Below are 19369 nucleotides of genomic sequence, written 5' to 3'. Positions count from 1 at the left end.
TCAATGCTGGTACAGCATATCGTTTAGTCCACATCGTCGGACATGTGGCTCCGTAGTAGACGACGCCTACGTGTTACTATGTTGACAGAGCGACGTCGCCAGCCATGTCGTGTCGTGGGTTCATCGAGATTGGAAAGTGGGTCACTGAAGACGAGTCACGGGCTCTGATGAATCATGTGTTTCATCTGTCCAGTCGACATCTTTTCATTTTAGTCCTCCAAGACAGTGGTCGTGCCCGAATACGCGCCTTCTAAGGCGAACGGCTGTTCGAAATATGCACCGGATGCATTCATCTGGGCTTCCATGGGATCCGTGGCTGTAATCGAAGATACCATCTCATCTGTGTATTACGTGAACTTTATTGCGAACCGCCTGTAGCGATGTGTGCTTCATGTTTTCCCCGACGATGATGGGATAACAGTCACAAGGCCATAATAACGATACAGTCGTTTGACTTACTTTTCGTATTTTCATTCATTAATGCCATGTGGCATCATTCTGGGATTACTCGTCGTTGAGGAAGAAAGTGTCACTTGCCCATAAGCTTGTAGCGAAATTAGTATGCGGTGTCCTATATCGAACCTCTTGTGGACTGGTCTTTAAAGAGACACGCTGACTACAGTTTCATAATACGTTTATACCTTTATGAGCTTTGTTGTCAGTAATGAATCATGTTTAAAAAACAACGACAATGTAAATATAGTACTCGAAGGAGAAACGATTTTCACTGTATTTCAGTAAGCAAGAGTGTGGCACAGAAACGAGTGATTTATCCAGCCACAACCTATGTCTGCCTACCAGTGATGCTGTGGAGTTAAGAATAAAATTAGCTTTAATCGCCAGCTGAAAGTATGCCTGCTAGACAACTTCCTCTGTTCCACGTTAGAACTTCTTGATTTGATTTCTTGCATGTGTGTGTGTGTGTGTGTGTGTGTGTGTGTGTGTGTGTGTGTGTGTGTGTGTGTACGTTACTGTATACAAATCACTACTTTAAGACAATGACGTAAACCATCACTAAGTTACCATATTTTTTTACTGAGAACGTATTATGTAATTGTAAAACTGACTCGCTGGATCTCCCAGAGTTGGTTACCAGTAGCAATATGAGACGTGTTGGCGTGGAACACCACTTCTTCGGCTGCTGCAAGACCACGAAGTAGCGCTCATCGTTGAATGAATTACTGTAAATGTAGTTCAGTAAATTGGTTCTCGTCCAGCTGTTTCCCAAGGAAAACTCGTGTTTTCTGCATAGGAGATTTCATTACTTCATAGTCACACCTTATTCAGTACATGCCACCCTTTGAACACGCTCACAGTTCCATCTGCATGAGTCAATCGAGAAACATGCAACCGATTTCAGGTGCATGACATAACATACACCAGAGACGCTTTCTATGACGGCTCTTAAGGCAATGAGTGGAGCCCTCACCGTTTATTTAACTTGCACTGATGACATTATGACCACCTACTTAGCAGCTTCTTTGTCCTTCTTTAGAACAAAATACGTCACTGAGTTTGTGTATCAGCGATCCGACAGTTTGATGGTAGGTTTGTGGAGGCGTGTGGCATTAGATATCTACGCGCATGTCACATAATTCGCGTAAATAACCGGCCGCTCATTTCTGTACGTGGCGATGGCGACTGATAGCGGCCCAGATGGGTTCCATCGGATTTACATCTGGCGAATTTCGTTTCCGAGGCATGAACGTGAGTTCAGGTATGCAAATAGCAGATCTCGTGCGACGGGGTAAACGTTAAGTAAGACAAGCGTTTGTTTGTAAACAAAGGTAACCGAAACTGAACTGAATCGGGTAGCTGACAAACCACAGCGAGCCCGCCCAGTTAGCCGTGTGGTCTGACGCACTGCGTTCCGGGCGGGAAGACGTGCCGGTCCCTGGCGCGAATCCGCCCAGTGGATTAGTGTCGAGGACCGGAGCCGGCCGCTGTGACCGAGCGGTTCTAGGCGCTTTAGTCCAGAACCGCGCTGCTGCTACGGTTGCAGGTTCGTATCCTCCCTCGGACATGGATGTGTGTGATGTCCTTAGGTTAGTGAGGTTTAAGTAGTAAGTCTAGGGCACTGATGACCTCAGAGGTTAAGTCCCATAGTGCTCAGGGCCATTTGAACCATTAATCGAGGTCCGGTGTGCCGGCCAGTCTGTGAATGCTTTTTAAGGCGGTTTTCCACCTGCCTCGGCAAATGCGTCCTGGTTCCGCTTATTCCGCCTCCGTTACACTATGTCGGCGATTGCTGCCCAAACACTTTCTCCAGATACGCGTACACCGTAATTACTCTACCATGCAAACATTGGAGTTACACTCGTCTGGTGTGACACGTTCCGGGGGGGGGGGGGAGGGGGGGGGGGCTGAGTGGCGAGCGAATCGCGCAATAAACCTGCGTTTGGTGTGGAGCGGCGGTGGGGTGAGCTGCTGTAGCCTGTTGTGGGGTTGTGAACCACTGAAGGCTAAGGAGGGGACGAAACCTCTTCCTTATTGATTTGATGATTGTATCCAACATTTCCACATCAGATACCCAACGTGCAAATGGTAACTGAATGGAAACACTTAAATTAAGACTATGCGATTCCCGAAAACGAGAAAACAGTGTTTTTCTGCATGTTGGTTACGTTGGCTTTGTTATTACCAGGAATAAAAGTACAAGTTCTCTAAATTGATATAAGTAAGTTTACATACTTTTAGCGAATTTTTCTTAACTTTTTATCTTAACTCCTGTGCGTTGTATAACCTGTAGCCTCTACTGTTGACCACTATTTATCTTTTATTGAGTAATCGTCGACAGTCATTGCGTAATCATCGACAGAGTCCGCAGTTCGATCTCTCTGTGCCAATGCAAACAGCGAGAGCACCGATTTTTGTGCGCTATCAACAGGCAACCCACCGTTCTTTCCGGGTGGGAGGCTTGTGTAACAACAAGCGTTAGTTCTCTCCCTCGCTACTCTCTCTGTTTCTCTTTCAAAATACGAAGACACACAAGGATGTAGCTACACGCTCATACGCACACGTTCATACAAATACACGCTTGCCCCACGATACACGTACACGAACTCGAGCTTCCCCCTCCCCCCCCATTTTCTCTCCTTCTCTCTCTCTCTCTCCCTCCCTCCCTCTCTCTCTCTCTCTCTCTCTCTCTCTCTCTCTCTCTCTCTCTCTCTCTCTCTCTCTCTCTCTCTTCACACACACACACACACACACACACACACACACAGACAGACGTGTGTGCACACACTCACGGAACAGCATGTGGCAAACTCCTGCATAATGTAATGGCTGCAGCACAGCGGTCCGGATACGCGAAATATGATATAATGTAGCGTGTCCACGTGCTGCCCTTGTCAAATATGCATACTCCCCCATTCCGTTGTGTTTTAATTACTCGCATGAAACTCCATATTTGCGTTTGAGTGATGAGTGCGCCATTGCAGCAACACTGGGAATTGTAAATTTGCAATAACTGCATGTTTAACATACATTGCTTCAAGTGAACGTTTAATTTTTGCCAATATTACCTCTTTACAATTCTGTTGATCATAATTGTTTGTTACAAGTTACTGTTTCCTTAGAGACTAGTGGCTCTGTATTCTTTATAGCCATCAAGGTTCAGGCATCGATGGTCGTCAGAAGCAAAGGTTTACAGGTAAAATATCTTTATGGGTGATCGAAAAGACCCACCTCTGTATTATAAAATTAGTTTTAGTCGGTTTTAGTCTTACAGTTTGGTGTACTTCCTTTTGTCAGTGCAGTTCTAAAGTTTCTGCCTCAAACTATTTTCAAGCAGGGCTGTTATTTTATTTTTAATTACACACAACAATAGCTCTTCTGTTGATGTATCAATTACTAACCGGAAATAATATATAAACACATTCACATTACATTCCATAAAATAATTTATCATTATCTTATTCTTCTGCAGACTATGACTTGTCGTTATTAACAGTCTTCTCTATTTTATGCTGTTCTCTCTATCTCTTAATTATCACACTTTGTCCTCTCCGGTAGACTGTTTATCTACTTTTTTCTTGATCTCACAGACTTTTTCCTTCCACTACATTAATGCCCAAAACAGTTTCCTTACCTTCCCTGGACAGTTCCTATGAGACTTCTTCGCTCATCGATCTGTTTCAGGGTTTGATTGGATTTTATTTCTGCCCAGTTCGTTCTCGTTAACTCCTTCCACAGCCGCTTTTCCCTACCTTTTGTATGTCTTCAGCAGTGTCCAGCTTTCACGACTGTGTAGGAGCACACTACAGATGAACGTCTTAACGACGCTCGGGATTAGCCGAGCGGTCTGAGGCGCTGCAGTCATGGACTGTGCCGCTGGTCCCGGCTGAGGTTCGAGTCCTCCCTCGGGCATGAATGTGTGTGTTTGTCCTTAGGATAATTTAGGTTACGTAGTGTGTAAGCTTAGGGACTGATAACTTTAGCAGTTAAGTCCCATAAGATTTCACAGACATTTGAACGTCTTAACAAATTGTTTCTTTTTTTCATTTTTGTGCTGAGCAACTTGTAAACCATTAATTGTTATTAGTCACTGAACGTACGTTTTCCTGTTGTTATTCTTTTCCTGATTCTCATGCTCCATCTGTTATCCGCTATAACGGAGGTGCCTCAATAACAAATAGCATCAACTTCTATTTTATTTCTTTCAGTTCTGACGCCAGATGTCCCCATTTTTGATTTTCTAACTATTAATTTTTTTGTACTATTAATTTCAAGTTCAGATTCTTCATAATTGTTGCAGATTGAGGAAGTATATTCTCAATATGGTTCACACTATCAGCTATCAAGGCAAAAATCATCCACAAATTTTAATCAGTGCGTCAGAGTTCCTCCCACTTTAACTCAGAATTTTTAGCGCCACCTTCAGTTTCTCGATGAAAGGGTTAAATGAATCTGAGAAAAATGAGCAGACTTGTATCGCTCCTTCTCACAGGTTGAAATGTCTCTCCATTACTCTGAATCCTTGCGCTTGGGTTTTTGTAGGTGTTCTTATCTTCTTATTCTTCTATCTTCTTATTCTTCAATCCTTTCAGGGTTTTCGGGAGTTTCTTTTAGGTGATTCTTTCAAATACTTTCCGCTATTAAGTATCTCTCTGTTTAATTCCACTCGTGTCTCTAGCAAGCTCTTGGGTGCTATTAAGGCAGTCCTTATGTTTGACCTCGAACAAATTGATCTTCGTTAAGTATTATTTTGTATTTTGTTCTGTTTTTTTGTTATTAATGTCGCTATTTCTTCTGTGTTTCAAATTAGGTTAATCGTTGTATAATGGGAGAAGACGGTTGTATTTCCTTTTTTGTGAGTGCTTATCTTACTTTCTAAAAACAAAATCTGGAAGAAAACTGTCATGATACAATATTTTATAATTTCGAGAAGTTTATCATCTTTCATTTTTTCTTCCCAGTTTCTCCAGAGGTTAGATGGTAGCTCGTATAGACCTGGAGCTTCTTTGGTCTCATCAGTTCTTTCAGTGCAATTTCAATTCGATTTTTATAAATGGATGTCTCACTTCATCTGATTGCACTTTTTTTTTATTCGATTATTCTTATTCCACGGTAATGTCTTTTACTTTATAAAGTTCTTAAAAATGCTCTTTCTATCTGTTGGCTACTTGATCTGCGTTTTCTTGTTTGTATCTTATTACATCTTCTATCTTGTTTTTGTCTTGAATTGTAATTCTGTATGCTTTATCACCCATTCCATTTTACTACTTCTACATGCTTACGTATAACAATCATCCACTAATCCTTACTTCCTCTGTTCCTTTGTATGACGATGCCCTTTATTACGCTGTATCTTTTCTTTCCTTACTTACTAAATGAAAATTATGAGTGAATAACCAACTGTGACAGAAGATATAGCGAAGCTGGCCTCTTTTTCACTGTCTTGTGCATGAATCTCTGTCTTCATCCTGGTACTTTAGAGTTTAGAAACAAGTATACAGTAATTTCAATTCTTACAAAATCTTATTCATTTTGTCTCTTCCAAATGATGAAACGTGATAATTACATTTTTTTTACTCCAATATTAGCTTTTACTAGCTACATAAAACTTTTTCTAGAAAATTATATCTGCTTCGCGATAATATATCTACCTCTATATGTCCTATGTGCTTACATTGATGATGTTGCTTTTAACCTGACTGCGCAAGATCAACTGACGAGTTATTCAGTCGTACTCACCTTCGAATATAGGCTCAAACAGGTGATAGGATGACCTCTGGACAGTTATGAAATGTATCCGTAACAACATCCCCCTAGTCGTGGGCGCTGACGCAGCCTGGCACCATATTACGAAGGGGTGTGTCGCCTCAATGGACAGGAAGCATTCATCACACAATATTAATGAGACCGCACTAGATACTGACGCGAACAACACTCATCTAACTTCGCAAGTGGATACGGCGTGAATAAACGTGGACGCGACGGAATCTGATATTGGTAAAACTAGTGCATCAAAGTCTTATACGTCGCTGGTTACGTAATATGTGCAGCAAGAAACAAATCTAAGCTCTCTAGAAAATTCAATCTTGTATAACCAATGTGCTGATAACGATGATAAATTGGAATTTGTGCTTCCGTGAAATATAAGGACGACAACAGCAACAAAAAATCTGAACTGTTTTACTTGAATTTATGTTGTACAGTTATCTTTCTGTCACTTTCTCTTTCAGGGTCCCAACAAAATTATTAATTCGTAACCCATAAAGTTGAGAGTTCATTTTCTTGAATGTAATTTATATTGCCACAGATGATACTGTACCTACTGAGATATTCCCTAGTCCCGTTCATCACTAGATTCTAATTCGTCACATTAGTTGACTGATCTCATTTACATTCCGCACATACCTTGTAAACGGTATATATTTACAAAATTCAATTTACTTCATCTACGACTTGTTCTTCTATTTCAGATGTTTAAAAGTTTTCACCAGTAGCTAACCTCTTACTCAGAATCATCTTTTACCAGACTAATGCAGATGTTTTAAATTTATTCCTGCGTAAAGTGATATTCTTGAGAAAGTTGTATGGCAAAGAATTTCAGATCCCTGAAACTTCAGTCGACTCAAATGCAGATACTCTTTCTCAGAACCACACAAAAATCTGTCAGGGAGTAAACTATGAGCACTGTTTCTCTTCAGTGAAATGAAGATTAGGAACTTTACGATTTTGTATCATTTCAGGTATATCATTTTCAGCTCTCTTTCATATTACTTTGTGTACTGTTGCAACTAAGTAGTTTAACAGTATTCAGACCGATAACTTGACCTCTGATACTTTGTTCATCAGTTTTGTTACGTGGCACAGAGCTAAAACTTTCACGCCTAATAACACCTTACTAAAGAACAGTTCGAAATAGGAAAGAGATTTTGTACTCTGCTAAAGACAGAATTTGCAGTGCCTTAGCAAACCACATAGTTAAATGAAGAACCAGCCATTCGGGACTGTTGCAGAACGCTGTGTCGAACGTCAGAGACATATAAATATAGCAACGGTCACGGTCGACAACGGTCATTCAGAGAAGTATTGGATTATGATTGATCTCTCTGGAAATCTGATCAACCTGTTTCCTATCTTACTCACCCGCTAAATAGGCTAGGCTGGGAGTCATAATCTACGGCGCCCGCATCTCGTGGTCGTGCGGTAGCGTTCTCGCTTCCCACGCCCGGGTTCCCGGGTTCGATTCCCGGCGGGGTCAGGGATTTTCTCTGCCTCTTGATGGCTGGGTGTTGTGTGATGTCCTTAGGTTAGTTAGGTTTAAGTAGTTCTAAGTTCTAGGGGACTGATGACCATAGATGTTAAGCCCATAGTCCTCAGAGCCATTTGAACCATAATCTACGGCAACATGTGAAACTGTCGTAGCAGGTTCTTGTTAGATAGTGTATAAACATGTATGTAAGCTTGCGGAGCGGGGACATCGAAGAGTAGAAAATTCAGAACTTTGCATTACGATATGGGTGAATATGGTCATCTCAAGAACCGATATAGTATTTGGTATAATTAGTATTTAGTATACAGTATTTAGTATTTGGTTAGGTAAAAGGAACACTACGAAGGAGATGATCTTTGATGACTTGACAGAAGAAGAAATGGCGTCGATCTGCGGAGAAAGGGATGCCATTATTCAGATGTGACAGATTTGGAAGATTTGCGTTCAAACAGGCAGATAATATTCTTTTGGAATTTCTAAAATAATTGCATGGAACAGAAACAGAATGACTGTTCAAATTTGTGTGTAAGAAACAAAGACACTTACCTTCGTATTTCCAGAAGAATATTTTCTGCACATTATCCATGAAAGCAAGAGCAAATAACTGTGAATACTAACGTACTGTTCATGGTGCTGACTGGAAGAATATACAGAAGAATTAAAAAGGAAATTGAAATCTGTTAGATGACAATCATTTTGATTTTAGGAAAGATAAAGGCACCAGACTAACAATTCTGGCATTACATTCCATAGCCGGCCGGAGTGGTCGAGCGGTTCTAGGCTCTACAGTCTGGAGCAGCGCGACCGTTACGGTCGCAGGTTCGAATCCTGCCTCGGGCATGGATGTGTGTGATGTCCTTAGGTTAGTTAGGTTTAAGTAGTTCTAAGTTTTAGAGGACTGATGACCTCAGAAGTTAAGTCCCATAGTGCTCAGAGCCATCTGAACCATATTTTTACATTACATAACAAAAGCAAGACTTAAGAAACATTAAGATACATTGATAGGACATACTGACCTATAAAACTGTTTATGAATATTTTTCGATAGTTGGAACCCTTATTAGTGTCCACTTTCATGATGAAACCCTTAGTTTGTTGCTGCAGCGTATTTTTGAGGCAACATGCTGTAAAGGGATTATTACCAACGAAAAATTATTTCACATAATTTTTGCTTCGAAAATTAATCCGAAAGTTCTTCAGGAACCTTAAAATTCAACGATCATATTGATACAGGAATTTTAAGTTTAATGCTTTATCAGATGAGTGGCACTGAAACTTATTTTCGAACATAGTTTAATATTAGGCTTTATGAATGAAATCTGTATTCTTATCCTAGATAAACTGAGAATCCTGTTTGACACATATACTTGGGTGCAAATGAGAAGAGTTCCAGCACGGCACTTTGCGACAATAGAAGATAACCACCACAATTCCGCCAGAATCATAAATTTAAATTATTCTTATTGAGTCACAAGCAGAAGAATCACTTTCTACGGTTTTAGAGTGACTTTTTTAAGCCATTTTCTCCATCCTGCAACAAAATATCGAAAACGAGTTTAGGACAAAAATTACAGTCGCAGCTGCATTTAAGGCCGAATAAAATTTAAATGGTTTCTTACGTTGACGATATTGTTAACGTTGGAATATAAAACTTTGCTTAAAGGGGTGAGAAACGGTGAGGGGGAAGGAATGTTCGAAATGTTTCGTAGACAGTGGCATTTGTACTTTTTTGTATTCAGTTATATGAAATTTTATCAGGGTAGGAATAAAACTGTAAATTTGTATAAGGCACGTAAGTTCGGAAACCCCTTGAATAAACGATACACTAACATAAGAAAATGAAGTTAACCTTGTATAGTGGAGGAAGTATCGTCAGAAACAAGGCACACGCTGAAGGGACAGGCGGATAATCTACGTAAAGAAAATTGTAAATGTTTGTTTCTTAAAAACCTAAAACCTCCGAAAGTTCTTCACCGATTGGTTTGAAATTTTGACACAACACTGTATTCGAATACTCAACTGTTTTTATATACCTATTGGAACGACATCCGGTATATATGTACCATATATCTAGTAAAATGTGAAACATTATAAAAATATAAAAGTTGGTTTGTTCAAAATCGTTATTGGCCGAAAGTTCGTGACCGATTGTTTGAAACTTTGATACAACATTCCATTGGTATATGCACATATTTACTTACCTATTTTCTAAATATTTGTAGTACATTACTTTATATAAATTTAATAATAAGGAAAATACGATGGTGAAAAGTTGTTAGCAAATAGGAAAGTTGTATTTACGGCTTATTGGTTTTTATTAGAAAACTACTACAGAATCTGAATTTGCAGTAACAATAAACAAGGCTAAAGGTCAAAGAGAGGGGGAAGAGGAAATTGACATCGGAGTGAGAGGAAATGGACACAGAAATCACGAAGGAGGAGTCAGGAGGAGATGGAGAGAGAGAGGCCGAGCAGAAGATGAACAGAGAGCGGGGGAGGAGGTGATGGACAGACAAAGGGGGAAGTAGGAAAAGATGGACAAAGAAAGGGAGAGCGAGAGATGGACAGAGACAAGGGAGAGAAGGAGATTATTACATATGGCAAATTTCCATACATATTAGAAACATGTACTTTCTATATAAGCAGACTGAGCAACAACAAAGGGTGATCCGGTACAGCTAGATCAACATGCGTAAGAAACAAGAGAGAACATTGGTGACGGAAGAACAATACAGAAGTATTCGGATGAAAATGGCGCAAAACAATGTTCAACAGTATTCAACCTGTACACCAAATAAAAAGTGTGGAAAGTAAATTACAGACACAGAAATGGGATTAAAATTCACGGGGAATCGGTATCAAGATATGCAGTAGTAAAAGTTCACAAGAATAAAAGAACCTGTTGAGTGGGAAGAACGGTTTGCTTAGAACGTAATGTGGACTGAGACCACACGAAAGAAGGACAAAAGCATTGAGAAGTATTAGAAATGCGATTGGCGACAAACGTGACATCAAAACTTAGAGCCATATAATAGACAAACTGAAGGAATTATGGTACCTCCAAAATACCTCCGCATTGTGCAGATGTCCTGGTGCGCTACATGCCAACTATCATTCAACGGTGGATGTGGCAAATAAGCATAATGATTTGTTTTTTGCTGGTTTTGTACACTAACACTATTGCTTTGACGAACCTTTTTATATTGACAAGCTATGCTTATTAAAGATACTGTTGTGGTCCACACTTTTCTTAGGAACCAATTCCAGTGTAGGCGTGGTACGTTTTTCACTATTTTTAAAGTTTTAATACTTTCGTAAAATGTAACCGTTTTTAAATATTCTTAGATTTTCGCATTTACTGAAAGGCAATTTCTCTGGCTGCTTCCATAGATCTGATGATGGTTGCTAGTTAACGGAAAGCGGTAATCATTAAGCTGTAAAGACCAATAAAACTAAAAAAATTCCAGAATGAGACTTTCACTCTGCAGCGGAGTGTGCGCTGATTTGAAACTTCCTGGCAGATTAAAACCGTGTGCCCGACCGAGACTCGAACTCGGGACCTTTGCCTTTCGCGGGCAAGTGCTCTGCCATCTGAGCTACCGAAGAAATTGTAATAATAACCCAGATGGCCATGTCTCTCTCAGTCTACAAAGTCAGGTCGTACAAAGAAAAATGTGGGTATTTAAAGCACTGAAGTATTTGAAGCCAGAAATAACATGGACATTTTAATTTATTCAAAATAACTTGATTTTTATTGTTAATTTATTATGTATGGGGGGGGGGGGGGTGGGCACAAGAGATGCTAAATAGCTAGTGATAGTCATTATTCCATTTCATTAATAAAATAATATTTTTCGCCAAGACGGCATTTTTCGTTAAAAGAAAGCACTCATGGAAATTTGAACGGAATCTCAAGCATGGCTACACCACAGAGGCGGCTTCAGCAAATAGAAGACGTCAGCGCTAGGAGCCTATTATGCCTGAGCAGCTATCCCAAAGCTGTCCGAATGAACTCAGTTAGGTTGATTGCAAAAGGTAGCGCCTGTCTGGACATTCGAATTTTCTTTCCAAATAGCACCCAAAGGTTATGGTTGGTGTCATTTTGATGGACTGATCTTGTACAGGCGACGCGCGTCTTCCTCCGTTAGCACAATCAGCCTCTAGTTGACATGGACTTGCAGGTTTTGTGGCGTATAACAGTTTACAGTCTTGCTACTCATTAGTCGTGACAGCCAAATACATCAGAACTACGATGGTAACCAGCAATTGCGACAACATCCGGACCATAGCGCCAAGCAATCTTCTATGCTCTACTGCCGTGTAAACTCACTGGACATTTCCTCTCTCGCTCTCAGTTTTTATTTAACGCGCGTAAACGATCGGCTGTAGTGCGTACAGCGACAGTAGAAAATAAAATTGCAGTGCAGGCAGAAGCTGCATGCAAATTTATACAATATGTTTCGCTCGTCATTTGCGACCATCTTCAGAAATTTCGTAAGGAAGGGCCAAATGTTGTGTTTCTGGCTGTGTACATCGCCGGAATTTAGTAGCGTTGGCTACTCAATTTGTGAAAATGGTGACGTCTGATGAGCGAAACCTGTAACAGTAAAGGAAAGTATATGCTATTTGTAGATGCTCCACTCTTTTATTTTCTATATCGCATGTTTCATTTCTATAGTGGCGTAAGTTCTGTGATTTCTTGAGTGTGGTTATTCATTAACCAACAATTATCTACTGTAACAGGACTTCATTTCAGTGCTATATAATTTATTGTGTGTGCATCTTTTAAGTGTACTTATTGGTCTCTATGAAAAGACATATCTGAGTCTGCATCTCATTTAAGTAGGGTTACACCGTCCCCTTCTGTGCTTAATTTTAATCGTGATTAGCCACCACACTACGATCAAGGGTGAAACCAAGACGAATTAAGCCTGCAGATGGAGAAGAACCTCACCCCTTTATGTAACAGTGAACGCAGTAAGCTGAGAGAGTTGAGTGCGTGTTTCAAACCACGCCAGTGGACAGGCCCTCTTCACTCACTTTCACTAGAATCAAAATCGGTAACGTTTCATCTACTTCTAACAACTGAAGCAGGACAAAATACTTCCATCAATCTCTACCTCAAACTGGGAATCGGTTGCTTCGCTCACACTTCCCAATAACCTATATTCTATAGTATTTGTGTTTGGCTTTCTGTATGCAGTTTAGCTGCGCGTGAATGTTCACGGACTGAGGCACGCCTGTCTGCCCGAATCAACATGTCCACGTACTGTCGTTTCCTTCCGGTATTCATAGTTATGTCTCTCAATGGGATGTTTGCCTTTAATGCTGGTTTCCCGTCTTATAACCCAATACTCACCTGAATCCACTACTCACCTGACTGCTAACAGGCAACACTCCAACTCCATGTGCAACTGACTGATCTGTATCAGTTACTAAAGAAGTTACATCCACTTTTCCACTGCTTTGGGCGAAGGCATCTCACACTACTGACAGCGCTGGGACTATAGTTTAAGCCCAATGACCACTTTGATACCACTAAAGACTCGCAACACATATTTTCACGAAAATACTTTATAACTTAGTAACAGTTCATGTGAAGCAGGTAGCAGTACACCAGTGTGGCGTTAACACGTTGTCTTCTCGTTGAGGCATTTTATCCTGCACACACACAATCAATAGCATTTTACATACAACCCCGAGGGCATTACCTCAGCAATGGTGTACAGGGCAGCCGCTTTCCGTGTTGCAGGCCAGCTGTACCAGATAGCGCAGGAACTGTACGACATCGCGTTACGCATCGCCATTCTGGAGGAGCAGACAGCTCTGTCTGGCGCCCGGAACGTGCAGGTGAGTCACAAGTTCCTTAACTCAGTTGAATTGAGCCAAATAAAATATCCAGTATCACACTTATTCTGATTTAGCTGACTCTTGAACAATCGTAAAGGAACAAATGGTAACAGTATTTCCCTTTTATGGCCGCCATCATTTTATCTAGTGTGACACGTCCTAAGCAATTTTGCACAAGCTTCCATCAATAAAATTATTAACCGGTCGTTCATCAGATGGCACCCTTCCACCAATCTCACACTCACAAAGCCTTGATCCCACTATGATAGTACCATCAGGTTATTTGCCCAAGCTGAGTCGCTGCCAATGCTTGAACGCCAGGCAGTCCGTCTTGTCTTCTATATCCATTTACCTTTCCCTATTCAAATCCTTTATCATCTCACTCTGAAGAGCCAAATAAACTGGTACACCTGCCTAATATTGTGTAGGGCCCCACTGAGCACGCAGAAGTGAGGCAACATGACGTGGTAGTGACTCGACTAATGTCTGAAGTATTGCTGGAGGGAACTGACACCATGAAACCTGCAGGGTTGTTCATAAATCTCTTCTGAAGAGCACCTTGCAAGGCATCCCAGATACGCTTAATAACGTTCAAGTCTGGGGAGTTTGATGGGCAACGGAAGTGTTTAAACTCAAAAGAATGTTCCTGGAGCCACTCTGTAGAAATTCTGGCCGTGTGGAGTGTCGCATTGTCCTGATGGAATTGACCAAGTCCGTCGGAATTCACAATGGACATCAATGGATGCAAGGTGACCGGACAGGATGCTTATGTACGTGCCACCTGTCAGAGTCGTATCTAGACGTATCAGGGGTCCCATATCACTCAAACTGCATACGACCTACGCCATTACAGAGCCTCTACCCTCTTGAACAGTCCCATGCTGACATGCAGGGTCCATGGATTGATGAGATTGTCTCCTTTCCCACGTCCATCCGCTAGATACTATTTGAAACGAGGCAACATGTGTCCCATCATTTTTTTAAAGCAATTTACGGAAGGGTTCACGTTGAACGATTCTCTTCAGTCGTCGTTGGTCCCGTTCTTGCAGGATCTTTCTCCGGCCGCAGCGATGTCGGAGATTTGATGTTTTACCTGATTCTTGGTATTCGCGGTACACTCGTGAAATGGTCGTACGGGAAAATCCACACTTTATCGCTATCTCGGAGATACTGTGTCCCATCGCTCTTGTGCCGACTGTAACACCACGTCCAAACTCACTTAAATCTTGATACCTGCCATTGTAGCAACAGTAACCAATCTAACAACTGCGCCAGACACTTGTTGTCTTATATAGGCGTTACCGACCGCAGCGCCATATTCTGAATGTTTACTTATCTCTGTATTTGAGTATTCATGCCTAAATCAGGTTCTTCGACACATCAGTGTATCAAATTCCGTTCGCTTCTCACCACCCGCTTATATTCTATGCATCTCACAAACTCAACTGGTTCTCCCTACTGGGATGTCCCAGCAAACTGGCGAACCAGTTCCAATTCAGCCCAGCGTGCACAGCGACATACCAACGCAAATTCAACAACAATCTCCCAGCTCTACTAATATTCCGTATCATATCGAAACCACACCTCTCTGTCTTTACCACATCTTTCCAGCTTCCCAACCATATTCTTTTCTTTCCTTTCCAGCACCATGGTCTGGCCTTCATCCTATTCAACTCTGCCACACATCCCTATTTTCCTGCCACCCGTCCTCCCACAAGATACATCCAGATAAGCCAGCCCACACAGTTTCTCACAGCACCACTTATTCCAACTTACCCTATTACGAGACTTTCTTGAAATTTGATTTTAAAAGGAAACAAGCAGTGTTATCACTATTTATGTATTGCATTTTTAATAATTAAAAACATGTAAATATGTTATCGTGTTAATATTTTAAAACTGTATTTTTATACGGTAAACTCTTTGATCTGAAGAACGAAAAGCACACCAGTGTCATCGGAATTAGAATAAAAAATGTTTGATTCTAAAATGTGGTGGTTCTGCTCTTATTAGTTTCGTATTAATTGCCTTGTGTACTTCCTGAGCCACTTCGGATGGTTAATGCACAAAGAACGACACCGTGATGAATTTATGCTCCCATTTCAGTCAGCTTCATGCAGGTAATCTCTGCTTATTAATAATGGGAGTCTAATCGTCTGGTATGCCAATGTTTTGACTGCGGTGATTGTGAAACTGAACTAATAGCTCCAGTCAATCATTAAAAGTACAGACTGTTCCTTGACCCTGTCTTTAAACGTTTATCACGGGTATTTTCTCGGTATCGTTATTTTTCAGTTGCAAGATAAACGGAAGAATCTTGGACGTAACTTCGACACACGTGAATTGGTTCAACGAAGTGTAGAGAAATTTTAGAAGTGATGCAGTTTTAATGAATCATCAATCTTTTTACTTCTTTCATGCTGTCTGCTATCTCTTTCACTACTGTGCTAATATTTTCATCTCTATATACCTTCCACACCCAACATCCTCTTGCATGTGGTAATAAAATACCCTAAGACACTTGTATAATGCACCTCTTCGAAGCAGTAGGAAGCACGCACAACCTATCCATTTCAGCACCTCCGGCACGTCACAATATCAGTTTGCCAGAAATTGGGCTCACCGAATGATAGTCAGGTTGCCGTATTGCTTATTGTTCTGTCATTAGGAAAGTGTTACAGTACTATACCGAATAATAGTGAATGATATATTGTCATGAGAGTTGCCGAACCATATAATTTTTAAAATGATTTATTGTAACAGTCTCAGTTGTAATGTGTCACACTTGCTAATTACACTGCGCAATAGAAGTAAAGGAGCACTTTTTGGTAACCCCGCGGTTGCCTTCCATTGCGACACATAAGTTTGAAATATGGTTCAGAGGTGCATACAACCTCCATCTGTAATGTTGCAAAACGTGAGGCCCTGCGACATCACCCTCTGGCTCGGTGACGCCTCGAACAGCAAGGCGTCGACACATGCGAAAAAAAGGCCACAGCTCGGAAATTCGTGTTTGCAGTAAGATGAGTTGTTGGGAGGGGGGGGGGATGTTTAAGGGGGACTAAACAGATAAGGTTATCAGTCCCTAAGACGAGTTAATGATGTCACATTGACACCTTATTTCACCACAATTCTTCCCAGCGTCACCGTGGACGTGTCGCACAATGAGGACGTCGTCACAGCCCCTGTTACCCACAGTTTACCCCTTCTATTGACGTCTCTGCCATGGAGGTCAGAACCGTGACACCCAGAGCTGCATTCACGCGGTTTTTTTACGTGCAGCAAAGGAAAATATTTCGGGCACAGTACCGCTCAGAATCGATACGAAAAGGGCTCACGGAGTGACATAAAGGGCATCAGTGAAGCCACCCATTGGGCGTTGATTCTCACACATTTCGCGGTCGAGAAGACGGTTCGTAATGCGATGAACGCAGGGAGATGATCTTGATAACATTTGACAGTGCAAACACCCTCAGACATTTCAACCCTTGTCTAAGGATATTATGGGCTGCATCCGCACTCAATGGGGTCGCACCCCTTTGGAGTGCAGTACGGTAGCAATTTTTGCTCTCGCGTACAGGTAGGGATCGTTCAAAACCATTCGAAGAAATTTGAACGTGATCCAAAGCAGCAAAGGGTACTTACGCTTTTGCAACATTCCTGCTCTGTTCCCTCACGCGAGAGTGTAACGTCATCATGTGCGTTAATAAAACAGCAAAGGGTGCCTCTAAGACCACCCAGCTCAGCAACACCCTCGGTGCCACCCACGCACCGTTCTTCAGCACGCTAGAAATGTATCTTCAGAAATTTCGACACCAAATCAGCCTGGCGGCTGCTCTAACGCCTGAAGGCTAGGCACACATTTCGAGACCCCTTGGAAGATGATGAGTATTGCTCCCTAGCTTGGATGAACAGTACTCAAAAAAGACTTATATACATATATATATATATATATATATATATATATATATATATATATATATATATATATATATATATATATAGGGTGTTTCAAAAATGACCGGTATATTTGAAACGGCAATAAAAACTAAACGAGCAGCGACAGAAATACACCGTTTGTTGCAATATGCTTGGGACAACAGTACATTTTCAGGCCGACAGTCTTTCGAAATTACAGTAGTTACAATTTTCAACAACAGATGGCGCTGCAAGTGATGTGAAAGATATAGAAGACAACGCAGTCTGTGGGTGCGCCATTCTGTACGTCGTCTTTCTGCTGTAAGCGTGTGCTGTTCACAACGTGCAAGTGTGCTATGGACAACATGGTTTATTCCTTAGAACAGAGGATTTTTCTGGTGTTGGAATTCCACCGCCTAGAACACAGTGTTGTTGCAACAAGACGAAGTTTTCAACGGAGGTTTAATGTAACCAAAGGACCGAAAAGCGATACAATAAAGGATCTGTTTGAAAAATTTCAAGGGACTGGGAACGTGACGGATGAAAGTGCTGGAAAGGTAGGGCGACCGCGTACAGCAACCACAGAGGGCAACGCGCAGCTAGTGCAGCAGGTGATGCAACAGTGGCCTCGGGTTTCCGTTCGCCGTGTTTCAGTTGCGGTCCAAATGACGCCAACATCCACGTATCATCTCATGCGCCAGAGTTTACACCTCTATCCATACAAAATTCAAACGCGGCAACCCCTCAGCGCCGCTACCATTGCTGCACGAGAGATATTCGCTAACGATATAGTGCACAGAATTGATGACGGCGATATGCATGTGGGCAGCATTTGGTTTACTGACGAAGCTTATTTTTAGCTGGACTGCTTCCTCAATAAACAGAACTGGCGCATATGGGGAACCGAAAAGCCCCACGTTGCAGTCCCATTGTCCCTGCATCCTCAAAAAGTACTTGTCTGGGCCGCCATTTCTTCCAAAGGAATCATTGGCCCATTTTTCAGATCCGAAACGATTACTGCATCACGCTATCTGGACATTCTTCGTGAATTTGTGGCGGTACAAACTGCTTAGACGACACTGCGAACACCTCGTGGTTTATGCAAGATGGTGCCCGGCTACATCGCACGGCCGACGTCTTTAGTTTCCTGAATGAATGTTTCGATGATCGTGTGATTGCTTTGGGTTATCGGAAACAAACAGGAGGCGGCGTGGATTGGCCTCCCTATTCGCCAGACATGAACCCCTGTGACTTCTTTCTGTGGGGACTCTTGAAAGACCAGGTGTACCGCCAGAATCCAGAAACAATTGAACAGCTGAAGCAGTACATCTCATGTGAAGCCATTCCGCCAGGCACGTTGTCTAAGGTTTCGGGTAATTTCATTCAGAGACTACGCCATATTATTGCTACGCACGGTGGATATGTGGAAAATATCGTACTATAGAATTTCCCAGACCGCAGCGCCATCTGTTGTTGACAATTGTAACTACTGTAATTTCGAAAGTTTGTCTGCCTTAAAATGTACTGTTGTTCAAGCATATTGCAACAAACGGTGTATTTCTATCGCTGCTCGTTTAGTTTGTATTGCCGTTTCAAATATACCGGTCATTTTTGAAACAACAAATTTCCTTTTTCTGCCAGACACACGTCCAGATCGTTCGCTTATAGTAACCTCTCAAAACTCTGACGTCTCTCTCTGCACATCCACCACTGCTGGCGGCTCACCTCCAACTGCCCAGCGCTACGTGCTGTTCACATCCAACTGCCCAACACTACGCAAGCGAATATTCCAACAATGAGTCCAACCAGCCACAGACTGCACACAGCGCAGTCAGTGATTTTCATACAGAGCGCTACGTGGCGGTGACGTTACCAGTA

At 41.7% G+C, this 19369-nt stretch overlaps 1 protein-coding gene across 1 annotated transcript in view; it reads left to right on the top strand.

The window, feature by feature from the left end:
• LOC126365774 (soluble guanylate cyclase 89Db-like) overlaps positions 1-19369 on the top strand; it is a 430509-nt gene that overhangs the window by 306824 nt on the left and 104316 nt on the right. The window contains exon 4 of the mRNA XM_050008298.1: positions 13476-13573. Coding sequence (XP_049864255.1) covers positions 13476-13573 — 98 coding nt within the window. The remainder of the gene's footprint in view (positions 1-13475; positions 13574-19369) is intronic.

The sequence above is a fragment of the Schistocerca gregaria genome, chromosome 4 (assembly GCF_023897955.1).
Source record: "Schistocerca gregaria isolate iqSchGreg1 chromosome 4, iqSchGreg1.2, whole genome shotgun sequence".
Classification (NCBI taxonomy): Eukaryota; Metazoa; Arthropoda; class Insecta; order Orthoptera; family Acrididae; genus Schistocerca; species Schistocerca gregaria.
This window is presented reverse-complemented; position numbering and strand designations above follow the sequence as displayed.